The sequence below is a fragment of the Trichoderma ghanense genome (assembly GCF_004382785.1).
Source record: "Trichoderma ghanense strain CCMA-1212 chromosome Unknown scaffold_26, whole genome shotgun sequence".
Classification (NCBI taxonomy): domain Eukaryota; kingdom Fungi; phylum Ascomycota; class Sordariomycetes; order Hypocreales; family Hypocreaceae; genus Trichoderma; species Trichoderma ghanense.
Genome location: NW_027395689.1, coordinates 1 through 17521, shown reverse-complemented (window position 1 = coordinate 17521; position 17521 = coordinate 1). Strand labels below are relative to the sequence as shown.

At 48.4% G+C, this 17521-nt stretch overlaps 7 protein-coding genes across 7 annotated transcripts; 3 read left to right on the top strand and 4 right to left on the bottom strand.

Annotated features, from left to right (window-relative positions):
• Positions 1-3424: 3424 nt before the first annotated feature.
• On the bottom strand, positions 3425-5856 carry CCMA1212_010453 (uncharacterized protein; the record flags this gene model as incomplete). The annotated part of the gene is made up of 5 exons (XM_073707497.1): positions 3425-3810; positions 3918-5135; positions 5200-5433; positions 5485-5646; positions 5700-5856. The coding sequence occupies 5 exons, from the start codon at positions 5854-5856 to the stop codon at positions 3425-3427; spliced, it is 2157 nt and encodes a 718-aa protein (XP_073554011.1).
• Positions 5857-6362: 506 nt separating this feature from the next.
• CCMA1212_010452 (uncharacterized protein) lies at positions 6363-6714 on the bottom strand (the record flags this gene model as incomplete). Its single annotated transcript, XM_073707496.1, has 2 exons — positions 6363-6591; positions 6656-6714. 2 exons carry the CDS (start codon positions 6712-6714, stop codon positions 6363-6365), a joined length of 288 nt encoding a protein of 95 aa, XP_073554010.1.
• Positions 6715-8520: 1806 nt separating this feature from the next.
• CCMA1212_010451 (uncharacterized protein) lies at positions 8521-9930 on the top strand (the record flags this gene model as incomplete). The annotated part of the gene is made up of 5 exons (XM_073707495.1): positions 8521-8684; positions 8778-8994; positions 9049-9171; positions 9238-9459; positions 9512-9930. The coding sequence occupies exons 1-5, from the start codon at positions 8526-8528 to the stop codon at positions 9928-9930; spliced, it is 1140 nt and encodes a 379-aa protein (XP_073553934.1). The 5' UTR covers positions 8521-8525.
• Positions 9931-10326: 396 nt separating this feature from the next.
• On the bottom strand, positions 10327-11410 carry CCMA1212_010450 (uncharacterized protein; the record flags this gene model as incomplete). The annotated part of the gene is made up of 3 exons (XM_073707494.1): positions 10327-10694; positions 10756-10989; positions 11050-11410. The coding sequence occupies 3 exons, from the start codon at positions 11408-11410 to the stop codon at positions 10327-10329; spliced, it is 963 nt and encodes a 320-aa protein (XP_073553933.1).
• An 803-nt stretch (positions 11411-12213) lies between these two features.
• CCMA1212_010449 (uncharacterized protein) lies at positions 12214-12899 on the top strand (the record flags this gene model as incomplete). Its single annotated transcript, XM_073707493.1, has 2 exons — positions 12214-12451; positions 12526-12899. Coding segments are annotated over 2 exons (612 nt in total), but the record flags the coding sequence as incomplete, so codon positions are not given.
• Positions 12900-13295: 396 nt separating this feature from the next.
• On the bottom strand, positions 13296-13923 carry CCMA1212_010448 (uncharacterized protein; the record flags this gene model as incomplete). The annotated part of the gene is made up of 2 exons (XM_073707492.1): positions 13296-13669; positions 13722-13923. The coding sequence occupies 2 exons, from the start codon at positions 13921-13923 to the stop codon at positions 13296-13298; spliced, it is 576 nt and encodes a 191-aa protein (XP_073553996.1).
• A 1216-nt stretch (positions 13924-15139) lies between these two features.
• CCMA1212_010447 (Putative ankyrin repeat protein) lies at positions 15140-17403 on the top strand (the record flags this gene model as incomplete). The annotated part of the gene is made up of 4 exons (XM_073707491.1): positions 15140-15356; positions 15413-15646; positions 15702-15940; positions 16165-17403. The coding sequence occupies 4 exons, from the start codon at positions 15140-15142 to the stop codon at positions 17401-17403; spliced, it is 1929 nt and encodes a 642-aa protein (XP_073553997.1).
• Between the last annotated feature and the right edge of the window lie 118 nt (positions 17404-17521).

Genomic DNA, 17521 nt, shown 5'->3' with positions numbered 1-17521 from the left:
GCACTCGCCAAGTAGCGCGCGAGACTAGCAAAAAAGTAGTTCGCGTAGCAATCAATCCATGACAAGCGACTGCAGCCTTGCCACATGAGGGAGCTAGGGACAAGGGCCTCGTAGTAATCGCCACAACCTGTGAATCATACCTGCTCCTTAAGGAGGTAGGCGGGATGATCGAGACCCAGGGCTACTGTACAACGAGCAACATGCAAGCAAATATTAGCCATGTTAACCTTTTGTAAAGGCATGTGCAGCGAGGTAAGTGAACGAGGAGATGAGCAGCTGGTGCTGATGGATCGGCTTTCGATGCCTTCTGCATTTAATAACAACTCTGAATATTATGACTGTACTTCGTATTCAGCTTTTCGTAGGTTTGCCATCTTGGCCAAGGTCGTACTTCTGTCGATATTGGACCTACTAGTCGAAAATCACCCATATCGAGGGCTATTCAAATAGAGTGTTCCAAACCCAGTGCAAAGACTCCGTTTAAACAGACTACTGCTGAATCCAGCTGTACTCAAACAGTAGTAGTGTCACCAATGTTTAATAATGTCCCATCCAGCCCTACAACAATCGATACAGTGTGGGGAAGGTCGATGGATTTCTGGGGATGCATTCGAGTACGTAAGACTTGCATGAAGGGCAAACCCACGGCCCACCCAGGGGACGCGAAGAGGATGCTGCACGAGGATTACATATTACAAAGGCGGGCAAACGGCAGTCTAGAACCCAAACTGCATTTCTCGTCTTTGCTATATCGAGTGCAATGATACGCTTGCCATTTTTCAGCTGTGTCAATAACGTGACCACATATTCCACCCACCCCTGTAGATAGAGCTACTGGGTCACTGGTCCCTGCTGTCTACTGCATCTTCTGGGATCCCAGAGAGAAAGCAGGTTATAATCATGAATGATTCCAGACGGTGGCTTACCAGGCTTGGCGGCGTCGGTTTTATCACCATTATGGCCCTTGCTTGCACAGGTATTGCCCGCAGATTTGTGAACTTTTTGCACATTTCAGCTTCTCCTTGGTCAGGATTTACACTTCACAAGGCACCTCTACTACGTTACTACCCTACTGGCCAAGATAGAATAGCATATTGTCCGAGCGGTTTTGATATAGGAGGGTGTGTGGAGAGTCACATACTGCTCAAAGACTCGAATACTCTTAGTGCCTATGATTCCGGTATACTGTGGCCGAGGTCACAGAGCCTCTGCCTGACGCTTGTAGCAAATATCTATTTCAGTTGTGGTCACTGCGAACTTGAAGAGTCTGCCTGTAATCGTCTAGGAAATCGTCCGCTCATCCCGTTCGATTCCCGAGCGGTTTCGTTAGATTTGCAGAGCTCGTCTGGAGACGGTCGAATGCAAGCTTGTCTAGGATGCTCAGTTTAGACATGAGCTGAGGCTTTGGATCCAGGATTTGAGCCTCCAGCTGTAGCTTGGCGAATGGGTGACCAAGATCCAACCCCAAGCCGAAAAATTCGGTATGAGTGTGAATCGTCGACGACCAAGAAACCTCTGGACTCGCTGAAACATGAAAGGGCAAAACGCGCAGCATGATGCGGAGATCATTAATTGTTTTGACTTGATGTTGTCATTTACCCTCGATCGAATGGCAGTCAACAAGCACGAGGCTACGAAAAGGGCCCATGCTTGGGCGCTCCACGGCGGAGATCTCATCACCCAAGCTATGCTTGACGATAGGTGGAAGCTTCTCTCCCCAGTGAGCAGATTGATGCCCGTAGACGGTGAGTTGACGTGCTGCCTCGAAGAGCGCACGTACTTTTCATGCCCCACAGTGTAAGTGGTGGAATCCGAATGTCCCCAAAGTCGCTGAGATTGAGGCAACCAGGGCAAGACTGAGATATATCCAGCTGCCTATTCTTTATTATCAGGGTCAAGTATGCAAAGGTCCGGCGACTGAGTGTAACACTCGCTCTGCCAAGCAGCGGTCACAGAGGCTACCCTATGATCTCTGTTCGTCGAATGCACAAATGGTTGTACTGAGAGCATTACTCTGGAGTCACGCTGTCGTAATACGAAACTTGGTGAAATGGCCGTGAGGGTTTCATGTGAGCGTGACTCCAGCTTTTCTGACCGCATGTTATACCTTTGCCGATATTGGAAGTAATTTATCATTGGTGTATAGCGACGGATCGGCGTCGTAGAAGAACGTCTTGAATGACTGGAGCGCATGGTTACTTCACAACAAAGGTGAAACATGATGAGAGCAGAGGCCAGCTGCATGGACACATTCGCGCGTCTTACCGTTCACCCGCTTGGATCCATCGTTTATGGCGGGAAATAATAGAATGACGATTTCCTACAAACAAAGAAAAAAAGCCTGACTGTCCGCTACTCCTCTCTATGGTGCCAGAACAATTCTCCTTGAACGTTGGAAGGTATCCCAGGCTCTCGGATCGTATCAGCTAATGGTATAACACGGTCAACACATTTGACAAATGTCCGTGATAAATACTGGTCTATGAGAAGTTTCCCGCCCTTCCATCTGCATCCATGTTTCTCTTCCCATAAGGATAGCTGAAAGTAGCTTGTCCCAGCAGCTGTAGAACCTCTCAAGTTCTAAGAGCAGGGACGAGTTCTTGTGGAACAAAGTGTTGAACTATAGGGTGACCCCAGTCCGGTCCGTCTGCGGATCTCAGTCAGTGTATAAGAAGGGCCCTGCCCCCGACGTTTGTATCAAGTAGAACTAAGTCCTTTACATATCATCAATACACACAACATCACACACTCCTGTTTTACACGAAGCTCCATTTATGACTGCCAAAATGCAACGGCCTATTCTGTGCTTCAACAAAACAGAAGAACCCAGTGTGCCTCCAAACCAGGAAAATACGTTCCTAAATACGGTCGAGCAAATGGGTGGGGTCGCAGAGATTTCGGCATACTAAGGAGAAGGCCACATCTTTGCTAAAGTGGCCAAGCTTGAAGGACGTCGAGGAACGTGTGTATGCTTGGTTCAGGAAGCATTTGTTGGATTGGCTTCGACGGTTTATGGTAGATGTTGTGAGTTATGGGATGATAGATATCAACTTCACGTCTACCAGTTCAGGCTAATGCAGCGAAAAGCACAACGTGGGCAAGATCACACCCATGTTCAAGGAGTAGGTCAAGTCAGGTAGTAAGATGGAGCTTCCGTCATAGCTTACGGAGGCAAATATCAGAATACTTTCAACAAACAGCCGGATGAAGCCAATTCGAGACTCAATTGCCACAAGGCCATATGGCAAAGAAACTGCATGGATGTGACTGTGACAGACTAGCACTGGTTCAACTTGGATTGTTGCGTAGCCTGCAATTAGACGTACGATATGCTAGACGTAAAGAGCCATGCTGCGAGAATACATCTCTCTTGCTAGAGCAAGTCGCCAGCTCTTTGTTCTACCAACCTCCTTTATCTAGGCTGTTATATAACATAGGATGTGAGGAAAAAAGATACTTGGAACAGCAAATTTACAAAAGCATTCCGGGTGAGCTCCGGACTGCTAGGAGATGTTGGACTCAAATCACCAACTACGCATGCTGCATTGTTGAAAGCCACATCAGCGGCGGCTTTCCAGACTGCCGTCACGTCCATAATCATGGGGGCTGTCCAATACAGCCGGCAGTCAGCATGGTGAACAACGTATTGTGCGGGGAGGCCATCGTTGACATGATCCCACGTAATCGCATCCCGCACGTTAATCATTGCAGCACTGGATCTGTTGAGCGGCAATGTCGAATACTGGGAAAAGACAGCTGCCTGGCGATCATTGTTGGCATGGTGCAGGTATCGCGCCATATAGCTGTGTACTATAAGAGGCGCCGAGTCAGCCATTCTGGATGTCGGTACGGAGTACAGAGGATAATGAACCGTCGGGAATGGTTGTGCGAATGGCAGCCCCCCATGGGTCACTTACTCTCTTGCCAACGAAGGCTCTGCGCGCCTTTGATACCGCCTACCCCTTGTATAGGGCCTACAATGGGGCGTCCGCCCATCGCGACCGACTTGATACCTGCCTGGGTACGAAGCATTTCTGACAAAATGCTACAGATGGAGGCGCACACGCCATCATAGAGGAGGATGATGTTCTCGGCAAGAAAAGGTTGAGAACTATTGGAACGAGATCCGTACCCTGTAACTTCAATATCGGCGCCAGTCCTGTTGTTTGCTGCGCGTACGTCCCTATTGAAGTTCCATCTTATGAGGTTTGTGTAGTTTGTGTTCTGATATAAATGCGGCCGAAATTTGTCCTCAAAGCTGGGAAACGGTTTGCCGCTCATGTTGTAGTCGGCCTGGTAATTGAAAGGCGATTCCCAATCCCGCAGCAGGGCCGAATCGTTACTGGTAGAAGGATTGAAGCCAGATAGCTGGTCATTCACAACCTCTGCCGCAGCTAAGAACCCATCGCTCTCTTTCCAGCGAGACAACGCATTCCCGGTTGTGTGGGGAAAGAGCTGACGAAAGAAGTCGTATCCCAACACAACATAACCACCGTCGTTTGCTTGGAGATCGATGACGAGTTTGGACTTGCCCGCGCTAACAGCGTCCTCGATGCACCTTTGGACTACAGCTTGGTATTCCGACATGGAGACGGTGATCATATCGAGCAATGCGATGACGACGATATCATCAAAACCATCCCCGTCAAGGTAGTAGCACGAGGCAACCTTGTCTCTTGTGCTTGATAGCGCAGAAGGGTATCCCGACATGACTGTATCGGAACGGCTGGACTCTGCATCTTCGGTTGTCATTGTGCGGGCAGTGACGCGAGTATCATCGTTGGTTACGCCGTTTGGATTGCAAAATTTCGCATAGAATGACTCGCCGTCAACAACGCCCGTCAAGTCGGCTGTGATTGAGGCCAGGTTTTGGACGACTATTTCGCTCTTGTTCGATAAAGTAAATACAGTGCTGGAACCTGGATAGAGATATCGAGTGCGGCCGCCTCGCGCAAAGTAACCAGTCCGGTGATGGACAGCATGAGCTGCCAGTGAGAAAAACATTGAGTTGAAGATCGCATCTTTGTCCTGGTATCCCACGGCCTGCGATCCGAACTCTTCGATATAAGTAGCTGCATCAATGCCATTTATGTGGGTGATGGTACTGGCTGCATCCGCGTTGGTGACAACGTCTTCTATCCTCACGATTAGAATGGGCAACTTCACGCATCTGCGCACAATCCACGAGGCGCGGCCTACCGTAAAACTTGACGACGGGAAGACTCACGCCGTCTTCACTAATGGACACAAGAGGTGTCGGACGTTCAAAAGAAAAGACTCTGCTTAGAGCATCTGGGTAAAAAAGAAGATGGCCGTCGTGGCCTTTTGCGATAATGTTGAGGTACAAATCAAGTTGAAAGCTGTACTCGCTGTCATATTTGTCTGCCTGCAGGTCGGCCTTGATCTTGGCAAGGTTGGCGAAGATGTCGTAGCCTTTTGCAAACAGCATCAGCAACGCACTCAAAAATGGGATACGAGGCTCACCTGGGAATGGATAGCTCGCAGGAGGGTTCGCCTTGTACGCCGAATCACTCTGCCAGCTCAAATAAGGCGCCATAGCATCAACCAACTCAATGGCGGCATCTTTGCCCAGCGGTATCGATTGCAGGCAGTCGTGTGCGATCTCGGCAGCCACTGTAGGAGTTGCTGTGCTGGGTTAGAATAGCTCTGCGGCATCACGGCAACTTCAGAGAGCGAACCATGGGGAGAGTTCGACTTTTGCGCCGCCCAAAGGACAGAGACACGGGCGCATGGCGCAGTCGCGGATGCCGCATTGGTCGAGCTAGTCGGTTCGGAACTGACGAGCTGGGCGATCGCGGCCCATGAGACGACGAGGCAAACGAAGGGCAGGCTCATCTTGCTAGCCTCGATCTCAGTCAATACGGATGCAGTTCAAGGCAGCCCCGAGATGGTTCATATGTGAAACGGAGTTGAACAAACGGAGTTGAACAGTCCGACGAACCGTTTCTCTGGGAAAGGATGATTTATACTAGGTATGACTGAGTGGCGGCGAACTAAGCCGCCCGGTCCAGGGTATCGCTACCACAGATTGTGCACAACCTCAATCTGCCATCAACGAAGCCTAGCATCCGGCCCTGTCTTTTGGGCGAAAGGCATGTTTTGAGCCATGTTACAACGCTTCATTAATGACTCCGCCTATACTTGGATGCTGGCCTACCTTAGGTCACCTGTCAATCTCATGAAATTTGGGTATGTTCCCGTTTCTGTGACATCCACTTCTCGGGAGAGATTACAGGTAGCGGAGGGAGTCAATCAGCTAAGAATATTGCCAATGTCATTAGCTATTGAAGAGTTGGGCAGCCTTATGATAAACTGCCCGTTGTATCGCGTTTAAGACGTGATTAATTCTCCGCCCATCCTGCAACAGAGGCATCAGTTTGATAAGCCGCCACCTCGGAGGAGTCAATGTTGCGCTTCTTGTCCTCAACCCAACCGGCAACATCAGCGCCGCCATAAGCCGCCACCTCAGATGAGTCGATGTTCCGCTTCTTGTTTTCAGCCCATCCAGCGACAGAAGTGTCCGTTTGGTACGCTGCAACTTCGGAGGAGTCAATGTTGCGCTCCATATGCCTATTCCAGAGTTCCAATTAGCCTCAGACTGACTGCCCGTTAGGGGTGTGTCGGCATCTCGTACTTAGTGGGAGCAGCAAATGCCAGAGCAGCCGTGGCGACAATAGTTATTAACAGCTTCATTTTGATAACGTGACCTGGTAGCGACTTCAAGTAATTGCAGGACCAAAGCTGGGATGGAAGTTTCTGTTGAGAGATGAGTAGAGATGAACGACAAGTGGTTTTGCCAGCAGTCCTTATAAGCCGTCTGGGGACCTTTCCGAATCACTTACCACACAGTCTTGTTGCCAAAGGTTTGAGCTTAACTCAAAACTATTGGACTCTGTCTATGCCGGAAGGGTAATTTGACGCTAAGTGCCTTGACAGGAGCAGATCAAGTTGCCGACGCCCCCCTTCATCCTTGGAAGAAGCTCTCGGCATAACGGAGTACTCCTTCAAGCTAACGAACGACTGCATCCTTTTTCTCCGGGCTTCTCCTACCATCCATGAATCACAAGGTCTTAGATAGTCCTCCATGTTTGCATAGGATTCAGGCCGCATTCACAAAGATCCCGGCAAGTCGTTACGGCCGATGACGAATTCAGATTTGTGATGAGAATGATCTAGTCAAGGCCAACAAACAAGGCGTTACAGTCACCCCTTCAAGCTCACATCTTACTCTCCTCAATGTTGAATATCATACGGTTTTCCGCCAGCTACGGTAGACTATAGTCTTCTTCTGAGAAAGGGGATACTGAACATGGTGTAGGATGAAAAATTTCGTAGAAAGGTAACTGGCCATTCAGTCAGTAGTCTGCTTCGATCCAATGGCCCTTGTTTCGACTCTCAAGAACACCATCATGAAAACCCGCGCTAAGACAAGACTTCTCGTGAAAAGACACGGTCGGCAACGCCGAGTGAAGCGGCAACATCGTGTCCCGTTGGTGATGGTTCGACTCCTGCTTCTTGTCATCATACATAAGGGCGGTTGGTCAGCGTTGCGACCTCGTATCCAGAACGATTTCCCTTTTGGGCAATCATATCGGGATGGCGTGCTTGGCTTTAATCTATCACATGAGCTGTGATACATGACACTGCAGAATCCTACGATCAGACCAGAACAAATAAGCATGGCGCAATGCAACCATGGTTAGCCGCACTTCTTCACGGTTCCCTCCAACTGCGCATCAGTGTATACTTAGACGAAGATTACAGAAACGCGGAGAATATCTGCACTTTGAGGTTGGTCTGCAAGTTCCCCTCAGCGACATGGCGGCATATCAAAAGCATCGATATTTGAACCAGCTGCTCCTGGAGGATTAACTGAAGAGATGAAGCACCGATAGAACATTCTCGAAGCGATGGCCCCTAACGGCCTACCTATTCGCGTGAACTTAATGTTCTTTTTACAAGATTCGGCCCTGGACACCTCACAAATAAAAAAGGTGCTCTTAGTGCGTTCATATATTTCTGTTACCCAGTAGGATAAGGGACGTCGAAGTTGCATTAATACACTACTCCATCGGGAGCCAATAGGTTGATGTACGATTGAGGTGCAGAACATAAAACGTGATTGTGTATTGACAGCGGCTTCCGTTATTCCGGAAGAAATCCGGTGCAAAAAGATTCTGTACCAGGCTGCTGTGCCGATACGAGACTCATTACACTCTGGCTAAGCCCATCCAGAGGCACCTATGTCTGTAATGCGGCAAGATGAAGTACCAGCTACCTCTTTGCAGCTATCTCGGAGCTTCTTACCAAGAGCACGTACATAGCAACAGACTGTATCGGCATACTTGGCCTATATACTCTGTTGGTACTTCAGAACCATCGAGATTGCTCAATTCTCCGGACTGAAGCAGCGCCCGTGTCTATTTCTACAGCACATTGTTGGATCTTTTGTTATCCGCTAAAACACAACACCGATGGATGCCAGGCACCTACCTACAGTACCCATGAGGTTCCTTGCGCTTAAGCAGAGCGGCCCCTCCTTTGTGCATGGCGGAGTTTTAGAGACACCCCCCCCCCTTGGAGCAGCTATTGCAATAAATCTCATTGTGAGGGATACGGAAACTTCACCCAGCCTGCCGACAACTACTCACCATTGGGACGCCGTCTAATCTACCATAATCCACATCCATTCTTACTATAGTTGCAATTGCGAAGATATGGCAAGCGGAAAGGCATCCTGGATTCGCTTTACGAAGTCATTGAATGAGTCTTGGAGCAAATACGATTCTGCTGCCTCTTCAACCGATGAAGACTCGACTTACAGCTTGCTTTCGGGAGACTACCTCCAGCGTCGGAACTCTGGGACACAGAATTGGGCTCTGGCCATCTCCGTGGCTGTGAATGTCATACTAGGGTTTGGACTCACACTTTTGGCTCTTCGGAAACAAAGTGATCCTGCACTTCAGATATATTGTGAGTGATGTGTATGTTTGACTCTCCGAAGCCACGAGCTGACGCCTTCCAAAGCTCCCGTGAATCACCTTATTGAGTATCATGTCACGAACATCTCCACAGGGTTCATGACCAAGACCCCATACATGGGATATCCGAATGACGAGATTGATCAAATGTGGGAAGACCTCTACCAGTGTAAGTTACGGAATCTAACTCTCCTACACAATGTTGTGCGAGCTGACACTATATACCATCGTGTAGACGGTGACAGTGCCATTACCAAAGAGGAGGCAAGCCGGCTGGCGCTTCCGACAATTAACGAGAGAGGCACCGACAGATATCTTATACAGCTAGAGGTCTTTCATCAGCTTCACTGCCTCAACGATATCCGGAAGGCATTCTATCCCGAACGATGGCCGAATAAATGGGAATACAATGTAGACGGCACCGTAAATCGGAATACGATGCAGTTCCGCCATTGGGGTACGAGACGTCGCTGCTGATATCATAACTTGCCCATCTAACAAATTCATAGATCACTGTATTGATATACTCAGGAGCACACTTATGTGCAACGCCGATGTTTCGCCCGTCACTTGGCGTCTCAATCTGCCCGTCGGCGCTGTGCTCGCTCCCAATCTAGAAACAACACATACCTGCCGCAACTTCTCCAAGATCGTCGAGTGGGCTCGAGCGCACGAGGCCACAGACCTGCGACAAGAAGTCACGAAGGAAGAGAGACAGGATATTATCGACAACCCGCCCTTTGACCAGACCGCGTGGGAAGACCTTTCTGAATTCTGGGCGGCTTTTCCTGGCAATACATACTTCAAACAGTGGCGGGCTGGATGGAACGAGACTGAAGAAGGGCGTGCTTTCTGGCATCAGTGGAACATTGATCAGGCTCAGAGGCATGAGCAACTCCCTGACTTTGTTGAGCCACATGATCACTGACCCCGTAGTTGTCTGTATGAAAAATGTAAAATGATGACTTGAAGCGGTTCTGCGTATGCATATCGTCTGCCTTGCGCTCCTGTCGAACAGCCGTTATAACATGATTCTGCCCTTCTTGCACGACCACTTGCCTTGCAGTTAAACACTATTCAAAAGTCAACTACAAGCATTTGTACTGCACTATCAAACAGTCTATAAAATGAGGATATTTACGATTATCACCCAGTGAAACAGTCCAGGATGCGTCTTCAAATCAACGCGTCGAGATATGTAGGTAAATCCCGTTCAACTTTAATTATAGCAAAACAGAAATATCTCGTGCAGGTCCTCATGTGAAACACGGCTATGACTGTAGTATGGTGCTATGTATAAGGTGTTAGTCCGCTGAGGCAGACGCTAGTAAACATCTGAAGGGATCCTCTTCTGGCCGCTTGGTGGCTTGAGAGCCAGAAACTGCTCCTCAGTATACGGCTTTTCAGGGTTCCAATGCAGGATATTTTCGTATTTCATGCATTTGCGCGTCACGTTGAAATCAATGACTGGCGCATCAAACCCTTCAACCCACATTGCGGTATACACGTCAGTGCTATATCGGCATTGCAGTGTCTGAACCAAGGTATGAAGACAGTGTAAGGCGTGAATCTCACGGACAGCTTCTCGGCCTCCATAGTAATGTTCTGCATAGATCCACATTCGAAGTTTGTTCAGGCAGTGGATGTCATGCTGTCCTTGATTCGCTGCGAGATACTGACCGTCGCCATAACCTAGATATCCTTTTTGTCAACCTCATTATACACAATGGAGCACCGTAAGTCGGTCACTCACCCCAATCTAGAGGTGCTTTAATCAGAACATCTGGGTCTTTTCCGATGCGGCGAACTTCGTCTTCTCCCACAAGAAACAGACGATCTCCTTTGTGCAAGCGCTCCCACGCATCATCCACATCCGGCGAGGGTGGCTCACGATAGATTGATGAACCATTGACATTATGCCTGTTGATCAAAGGCGTCTGAATCTGTTGCTCGAACAACTCGATTTTCGTCCGCGTTAATAGGGGGGCTATTTGGGTGCTTTAGCAAGTCGAAAACATGGCATAATGTTAGAAGTCAGGCGACGAACAGTATCCGTTAACCTTAATAACTAGCTCATGATCTGTCATTCGCGGCTTGAGGATCCATGCGTAGCTGCAAAGCGACAGAGCAGCAATGAGGAATAGACAATCCACCAGAATTAGCCAGAGAGTTGGCGGATGGGAGAGCGGCGGAAGATTGGAGCGCCATGCGGCTTTTTGGGAGATTGGTTCTGCGACTTCAAATAGCGTCTCAACGTCACGCCTCGTCAGTAAAAAGCCAATGGTCGCTTTCCACAGATTCCTTACTGAGACAGAGCTGCTTGGCCGGCTTTCACCAGAAATGAGGCCCTCAACCCCGTCATCGTCCTTTTCGAGAGGCGCATAGTTTCCTCTTGGATCCATATCCATATTCCGGATGGTGAGGCTGCTGACGAGTTCTTGCGATTCTTCAGATGATGAATCTCAGACTATACGTTCTCTTACGACCGAACCGCGACTACATCAAGGCTAGCCACACCCCTCCCTCGCGTTGTCTGCTCTTACCCCTCCCCCTGTAGTAAAAGCAGGCACCGGGCTCGGTTACTACAAGCGATGTAACATGGACGTGGCGGCAATAAGGATTCGAACGTTGGTCAGCATGTGTGGAAGATGAAGACCCGCACAGAAGTTCCGATTGATACGCCTTTACTGCCGAGTTTGCAGAATGACGGCAACCACCGTATTCTTGTACAGAGAGATGGAGAGATAGGGGGGGCATTCCCATCAGCCAACTTAGTAGCACGGGCGTCCGTAGCTACAATGTCTTTTTCTTCTAGCTGGTAGTTACTGGGATTCGATTAATAGTGTCAACAAGAGATGGATTCCATTAAGAATTACGAGCTTGCGAAGGAAAGCAAAGCGCCGGTAAGTAGTAATACATTATCAACGGTCTCATGAACATTTAGATATCTGCTCTTATTTCTCTTGCTAACTCTAGCATCTGCGCTACGTTGCAGACTCTGCCTCGCCAATCCTGGACCACGAGGCATATTGGACTGGCATTCTTTGTTCACCTCTGTATTACTTCTTTATCATCTGGCCTCATCTGGGCCTCTTGTAACAAAATATTTTATCGACCGACAGATCATGAGCTGATCGCAGCAATCAATGGATGGTGTAAGTCAAGCAAAGAGCTAGGACAGGGCGATTTACGGATTACTGATGATTTGCCATATCCAGCGCCCATTCTGGACCGACGTCAGTTGCACCTCGAGCAGAGATGGCTCAAAAGCGCTTTCGTGAACTACCACAACACCCCTCCATCTATCTTTCGCCAGGAGCCATCCAAAGATGTTGATGCAGCTTGGGAATATTTGCACAGAAATGGACGTATCTTCTTGATCACAGCAGACGAAGTTGAACGTCTTGGAAAAGATCCAAAGGCCGCCGTGATAGCTCCCGAGACATGGCGTGAGTACTGGCCCGAAGCTTTCTTCACCGCCATACCTCCATGTTTTTCTATGCTTACAATATAAATCTCTCAGGCAACGGCGAAGAAAAGTACATCGCCATCACCCAGTCCTCGCATGACCTGCACTGTCTGAACATGATACGTTGTGCAATGTTTAAAGACTATTACTTTAATGGCACCATGAGCTGGGCTCTAGAACAACATGTCATGCATTGTCTTCACTCGCTCTTGCAAACTCTTCAATGCAGATATAGCACTGACATATACTTATCTGCATGGGTTGAGGGTCAGGATTTCGCTGTTGTCGACTTTAATATCAGCCGCCAGTGCCTCAGTTATGATGCAGATATGAATGAATGGGCTCCAGGAACAGAGCATTCAGAGAAAGAATTTTACAAGTTGCGAGCTCCTCCGGGGGCAGTCTTTCAGCCTGCTAGTGTATTCTAGCTAGGGCTTGGGCACCATTGCCTATAAAGCACCAGAGGCATGTTTGGATCCTATCTTGAAGGACAGTCTCTAACAGAGGTGTAATATGTGAGAAGAATTAAAACAATATATCACATTATTAGAGCTGCTAAGTTCTAGCTGCTTTGTCTTTTCAACTTTTTTCTTATTAATAAAGTTTAAATATTAACATTCCTGTTAAAACATTGTGAGAGGCGTTGCTAGCCGCTATATAGAGTTTATAACCCACAAGACCCTTAGAATTAATAACACGTTCTGCTAACTGAGTTGATGCTTTGTTAAATAACACACTGTCCGATTTAGAAGAACAATAAGCAAGAGGTTTTGTGTTCTGTCTACATGATAGTATAGGACAATTTGGAGCTAATTAACTGTTCATCATATTATGTCCTGACTCACTCGAAGCGCATCCGGCGGCACAGGCGACGTTGCGAAGTCGATATGTGACCTCTGTGAGCTCGGCTCCCAGTGCAGGTAGTCGTCGTAGTCTACACAACGACGAGTAATGTTGAAGTCTATCACAGGCGCATCCCGACCCTCAACCCAGGTGGCAAGATACACGTCTGTGCTATACTTGCACTGCAGCGACAGCAGAAGGGTTTGCAGGCAATGGAGGAAGTGCGCTTCTATTATAGGATCTTGCAACTCTTTGCCGTAATAATGATCTCGGAACATGAATCTGCGCACATTGTCCAGACAATGGATATCGTGAGAGCCCTGGATCCAAGCAAAGTATTTCTCATCTCCGTTCGCTAAGAAAGTTAGTTGTCGTACATTGTGCCACCAAAGACCGACTCAACGGACCTTTCGCGTCAGTTATATGAGCCGCTGTTTCAGGGTTCTTTCCAAGCTTCCGGACCTCGTCGGCCGTTATGAGGAAGTTGCGTCCCCCGTGGGTCAAGTACGTCCACGCAGCATCCACATCTAACGAAGGCTTTTGTCGATGGATAGAGGGTGGTGTGTTGTGCTCATTGAGTAAGGCGCTCTTCAGTTGTACGTCGCGCATATGGACCGTCAAGCGGTCGAGAAGGGGTGCTGAATGAGTATGTCAGCTTTTGACTCAACCTCGAAGGACTTTTGTGGGCTCACAATATGTATTGGATGAAAGAACTAGCTCGTGGTCAGAAGGTGAATAGGCAACACGCTGCCACGAGAACCACAGCAATGCTGCGGATATCAAGAAGACAAGGCCCTCAGCTACAACTATAAAGTAAAGCCGGCATTTGGACGCCCTCTCTCCTTGTGAAGGAAGCCATGATCGCATCAGTGAGCATGCACTGTAGAAGCGTGTATTCTTTGCTGTCGTCATATCAACCTTGCAGGAATCAATACTAAAGGGAGTCTCAAGATAAAAGCCAATGTACTCGACTTGCCGCTAACTAATTAATGAACCCGAGTTGGAGCGGACCCGAGGAGAGAATAGACCTTTGAGGTAATTTCGGGATGGAAGCACGAGTGCTTGGTTACGGCTTTCCCATGCTTGCTCCGAGGATCGTGATGTTGAAAAGTCGCCTGACTATCGATTAATAACCTCCTCCTTTTCGGAACAATAATGCTTGCCGGTGCACATCGAGCTGTTCATGCATTGAACTTTTGTAGTTCGGCGCCCACTTCGTTCCAGGCATCAAATCTTCTCATGCTGCAATCCTTCCATGACGTTCACATTGAGTGCTGCTTGATAGCAATGCACACATGACGCTTTTCACACTGCTGCAATGAGCATGCCTTATTCAAATATCTCTTTAGGTTAGTTCCCATACCGGCTGTCTGTTGAAGGATCAAATCCTTGTCCTGGCGACATACCAGGCTAATGAAAAGTTCGCGCCCAATACGTCAATGATTGTAACCTCGAGGTCCGTGGCCGTGTCTGACCCGGAAACTCGGCTTCTTGCAACCAACGGATATGTCGCACTTCCTAGTAATCTGTCATGGACGAGATGTGTGAACTAAGAGGTATCCCTGCAAACCTTGCATCTCTTTCGGATATACGGAGTAGGCCACTCGTGGCTTGGATGAAGTCCCTTGTACTTCGTATAAGCGACCGATGGATTCAGCAAGGCAATTCTCTGCCACTGCAGCATAACCAAGGCCACCCCTGTCGCATTCGATACGCCACTGTTGTGTGTTTGCAACGACTGACCTTACACGAGGTACTCTCAGCACCCTCCACGTACGTCCATGTCTCAACGTCCTCTGCTCTTCAACACACGCCTATGCTCAATATGGACACCAAAGGCCGCTATCAGCTTGTTCAAGATGACTTGGAAGGGGCGCCCATAAGCTCATCAAAGCCTCAGTCATCATTCACTAAATGGCTTCGAGTTGGTGCTGCAGTTAACGTCTGCCTCTTTATCATCGCGATTATTGCCTGCTTCTATTCTCTTTTGGCTGTCAAGAAACTGGACGGGCACAGTCTCGTCGTGGCTACGAATGTCTACTGTAATGTCCCGCCTTTCTCCGACTCAAAGCCTGTCGCTCACAAACTGCCCATGCAGCGCCACTACTCGATCGTACCACAATCAATCTTGAGACTCGGTGGACAAAGGCCGCGTTGTTGAACCGCCACAACCCTGGAGGTCCTTCGATCTATGTAGAGTCACCATCACCTGAGGTTGACCAGGCATGGCAAGCTCTCTACGAAGGCGATAGATTCTTCCTCATTGAGGAGCACGAAGTCCGTCGCCTGGGCAAAGACCCGGAATATGCCGTTGAGGCGCCTGAGCAATGGGGTATGTTTGACATGGGCAGTGGTGTTTTGCTCTGTAATAACATTGCCGTCTCAAGGGATAGGTAGCAACCGATATCTCGCTTTCAACCAAGGCCAGCATGACGTTTATTGTCTAGACCGGTTGCGAAAGTTTGCATACGCGGATTATTACTTTGAGAATAAGACTGACGAAGTCGAACTCGATACTTTGCGCTGTCTACATACAATTCTACAGACTCTACGATGTAAATGGAGTGTGAACCTTTACACAGCTTTCTGGGTGGAAGGGTTCGAAACCGCAGCCGTGGACTTCAATGTATCCCGTAAATGCCAGGTTGATGATCACGTTATATCATGGCATCCCAAAGAGCTCTTTACTGAAGAACAGTTCGAGTCTTTACGGGCGCCGCCAGGCGTTAAAAGGAGGCCAGCAGAAATTTACTAGTATAAGAGAGAGGAATATTATTACATGAAATTTTGCGATTGCTGTTTTATTCATGGGGTTATGTTAGGTCTAGTGCAAAATGTACACCAAGGTAGTACCTGTGGGAACCCGTCTTCTATATAAACCGTAACATTCCTGCGCACATTTACCACCTCACCACGTCTCCTACGCCAGCTGCAGTCACACTTTATCCGCAGAAGTTTATGCTCCCTGAAGAGAACGTCATGGCTGAAAAATTACACTGCCTGATCAAAGGCAACAATCTGAGCGAGGTGAAGGAAATTGTGAAAGAAGGAGAACTGATAAACCAGTTCTCTGCGGCTGGGCTTACCCCTCTCGGAACAGCAATTGCGTGTGGGAATCTCCCTATTGCGCAGCATCTTCTCGAGAAAGGAGCCAACATTACTTTGGGATACAATTCGGAGCTCTGTCTAGACAAGAGTCGCGTGCAGTCTCAGTTGCCAGATATCTGCCCGCCAATTCATATTGCCTCTGCATTTGGATCGGCAGATCTTATCCGGTTGCTAGTCGAATACGGCGCAGACGTCAACGATCCAAGCGCTGTTGAATATGGCGCTCAGATGCTTCCTCTGTACTTGTCAACGGAAGATGCTACCAAAGCATTGATCGAACTCGGCGCAGATGTCTGCCGAAAGAATGCAACAGGGTTCACTCCATTACTGCATACGATTGCGCGAGAAGACGTTCCATCTACCAAACTGCTTGTGGAGAACGGGGCTGATGTCGAAGTCGAAAGAACAACACGATACCGAGTCAGGATCTCACCTGGAGACAATGAAGAGCAGTCAGAGGAGCGTCTTGTGGAGGGTTCCTCCTCGCCACTAATGGTTGCTTGCCACCAAGGACGACTGAGGCCCACGTCTGCCCAGATGATACAGATACTCGCTGCTGCTGGAGCAGACGTCAATCGGCGCTTCCAGATAAAGCACATTGAGAAGGATGTCAGTTTCACTGCTCTCTCTCTTATCTGCGGCTCTCGGACTCCAGCGCCTGTGGTGAAAGGTGCATATGCTAAGGAGGATCAATATGGCGAAAAAGAAGTGGCGGCAATCAAAGCTCTCATTGCTGCAGGCGCGGATATTAACGACCCTCCTGTTATCGGTTATGTATGCGAAGGGGATATGCCATTCCCAGACTTCAAGTGGCGCCTTGAAGTAATCCAGGCGCTTGTCTCTCAAGGCATGCAGACTGACGTATGGGAAGCTCTTCAAGCTCGATTGCAGGTCTTGAGAGTGTATTATCAGGACTCTGAAGCGAAATCACAGTTTGAGGTTATAGAGGTATTACTTAGGGAAGCCATTCTTTATAAGTAAAAAAGGGTATAAATTTCTAAATACTTTAAATCTATAAGTGCTTTATACCTAAGGTTAAGCAGGACTTTAAAAAGTAAAGGAATATTTTTCTCTTATATTTAATTTTACCTTTAAGCTA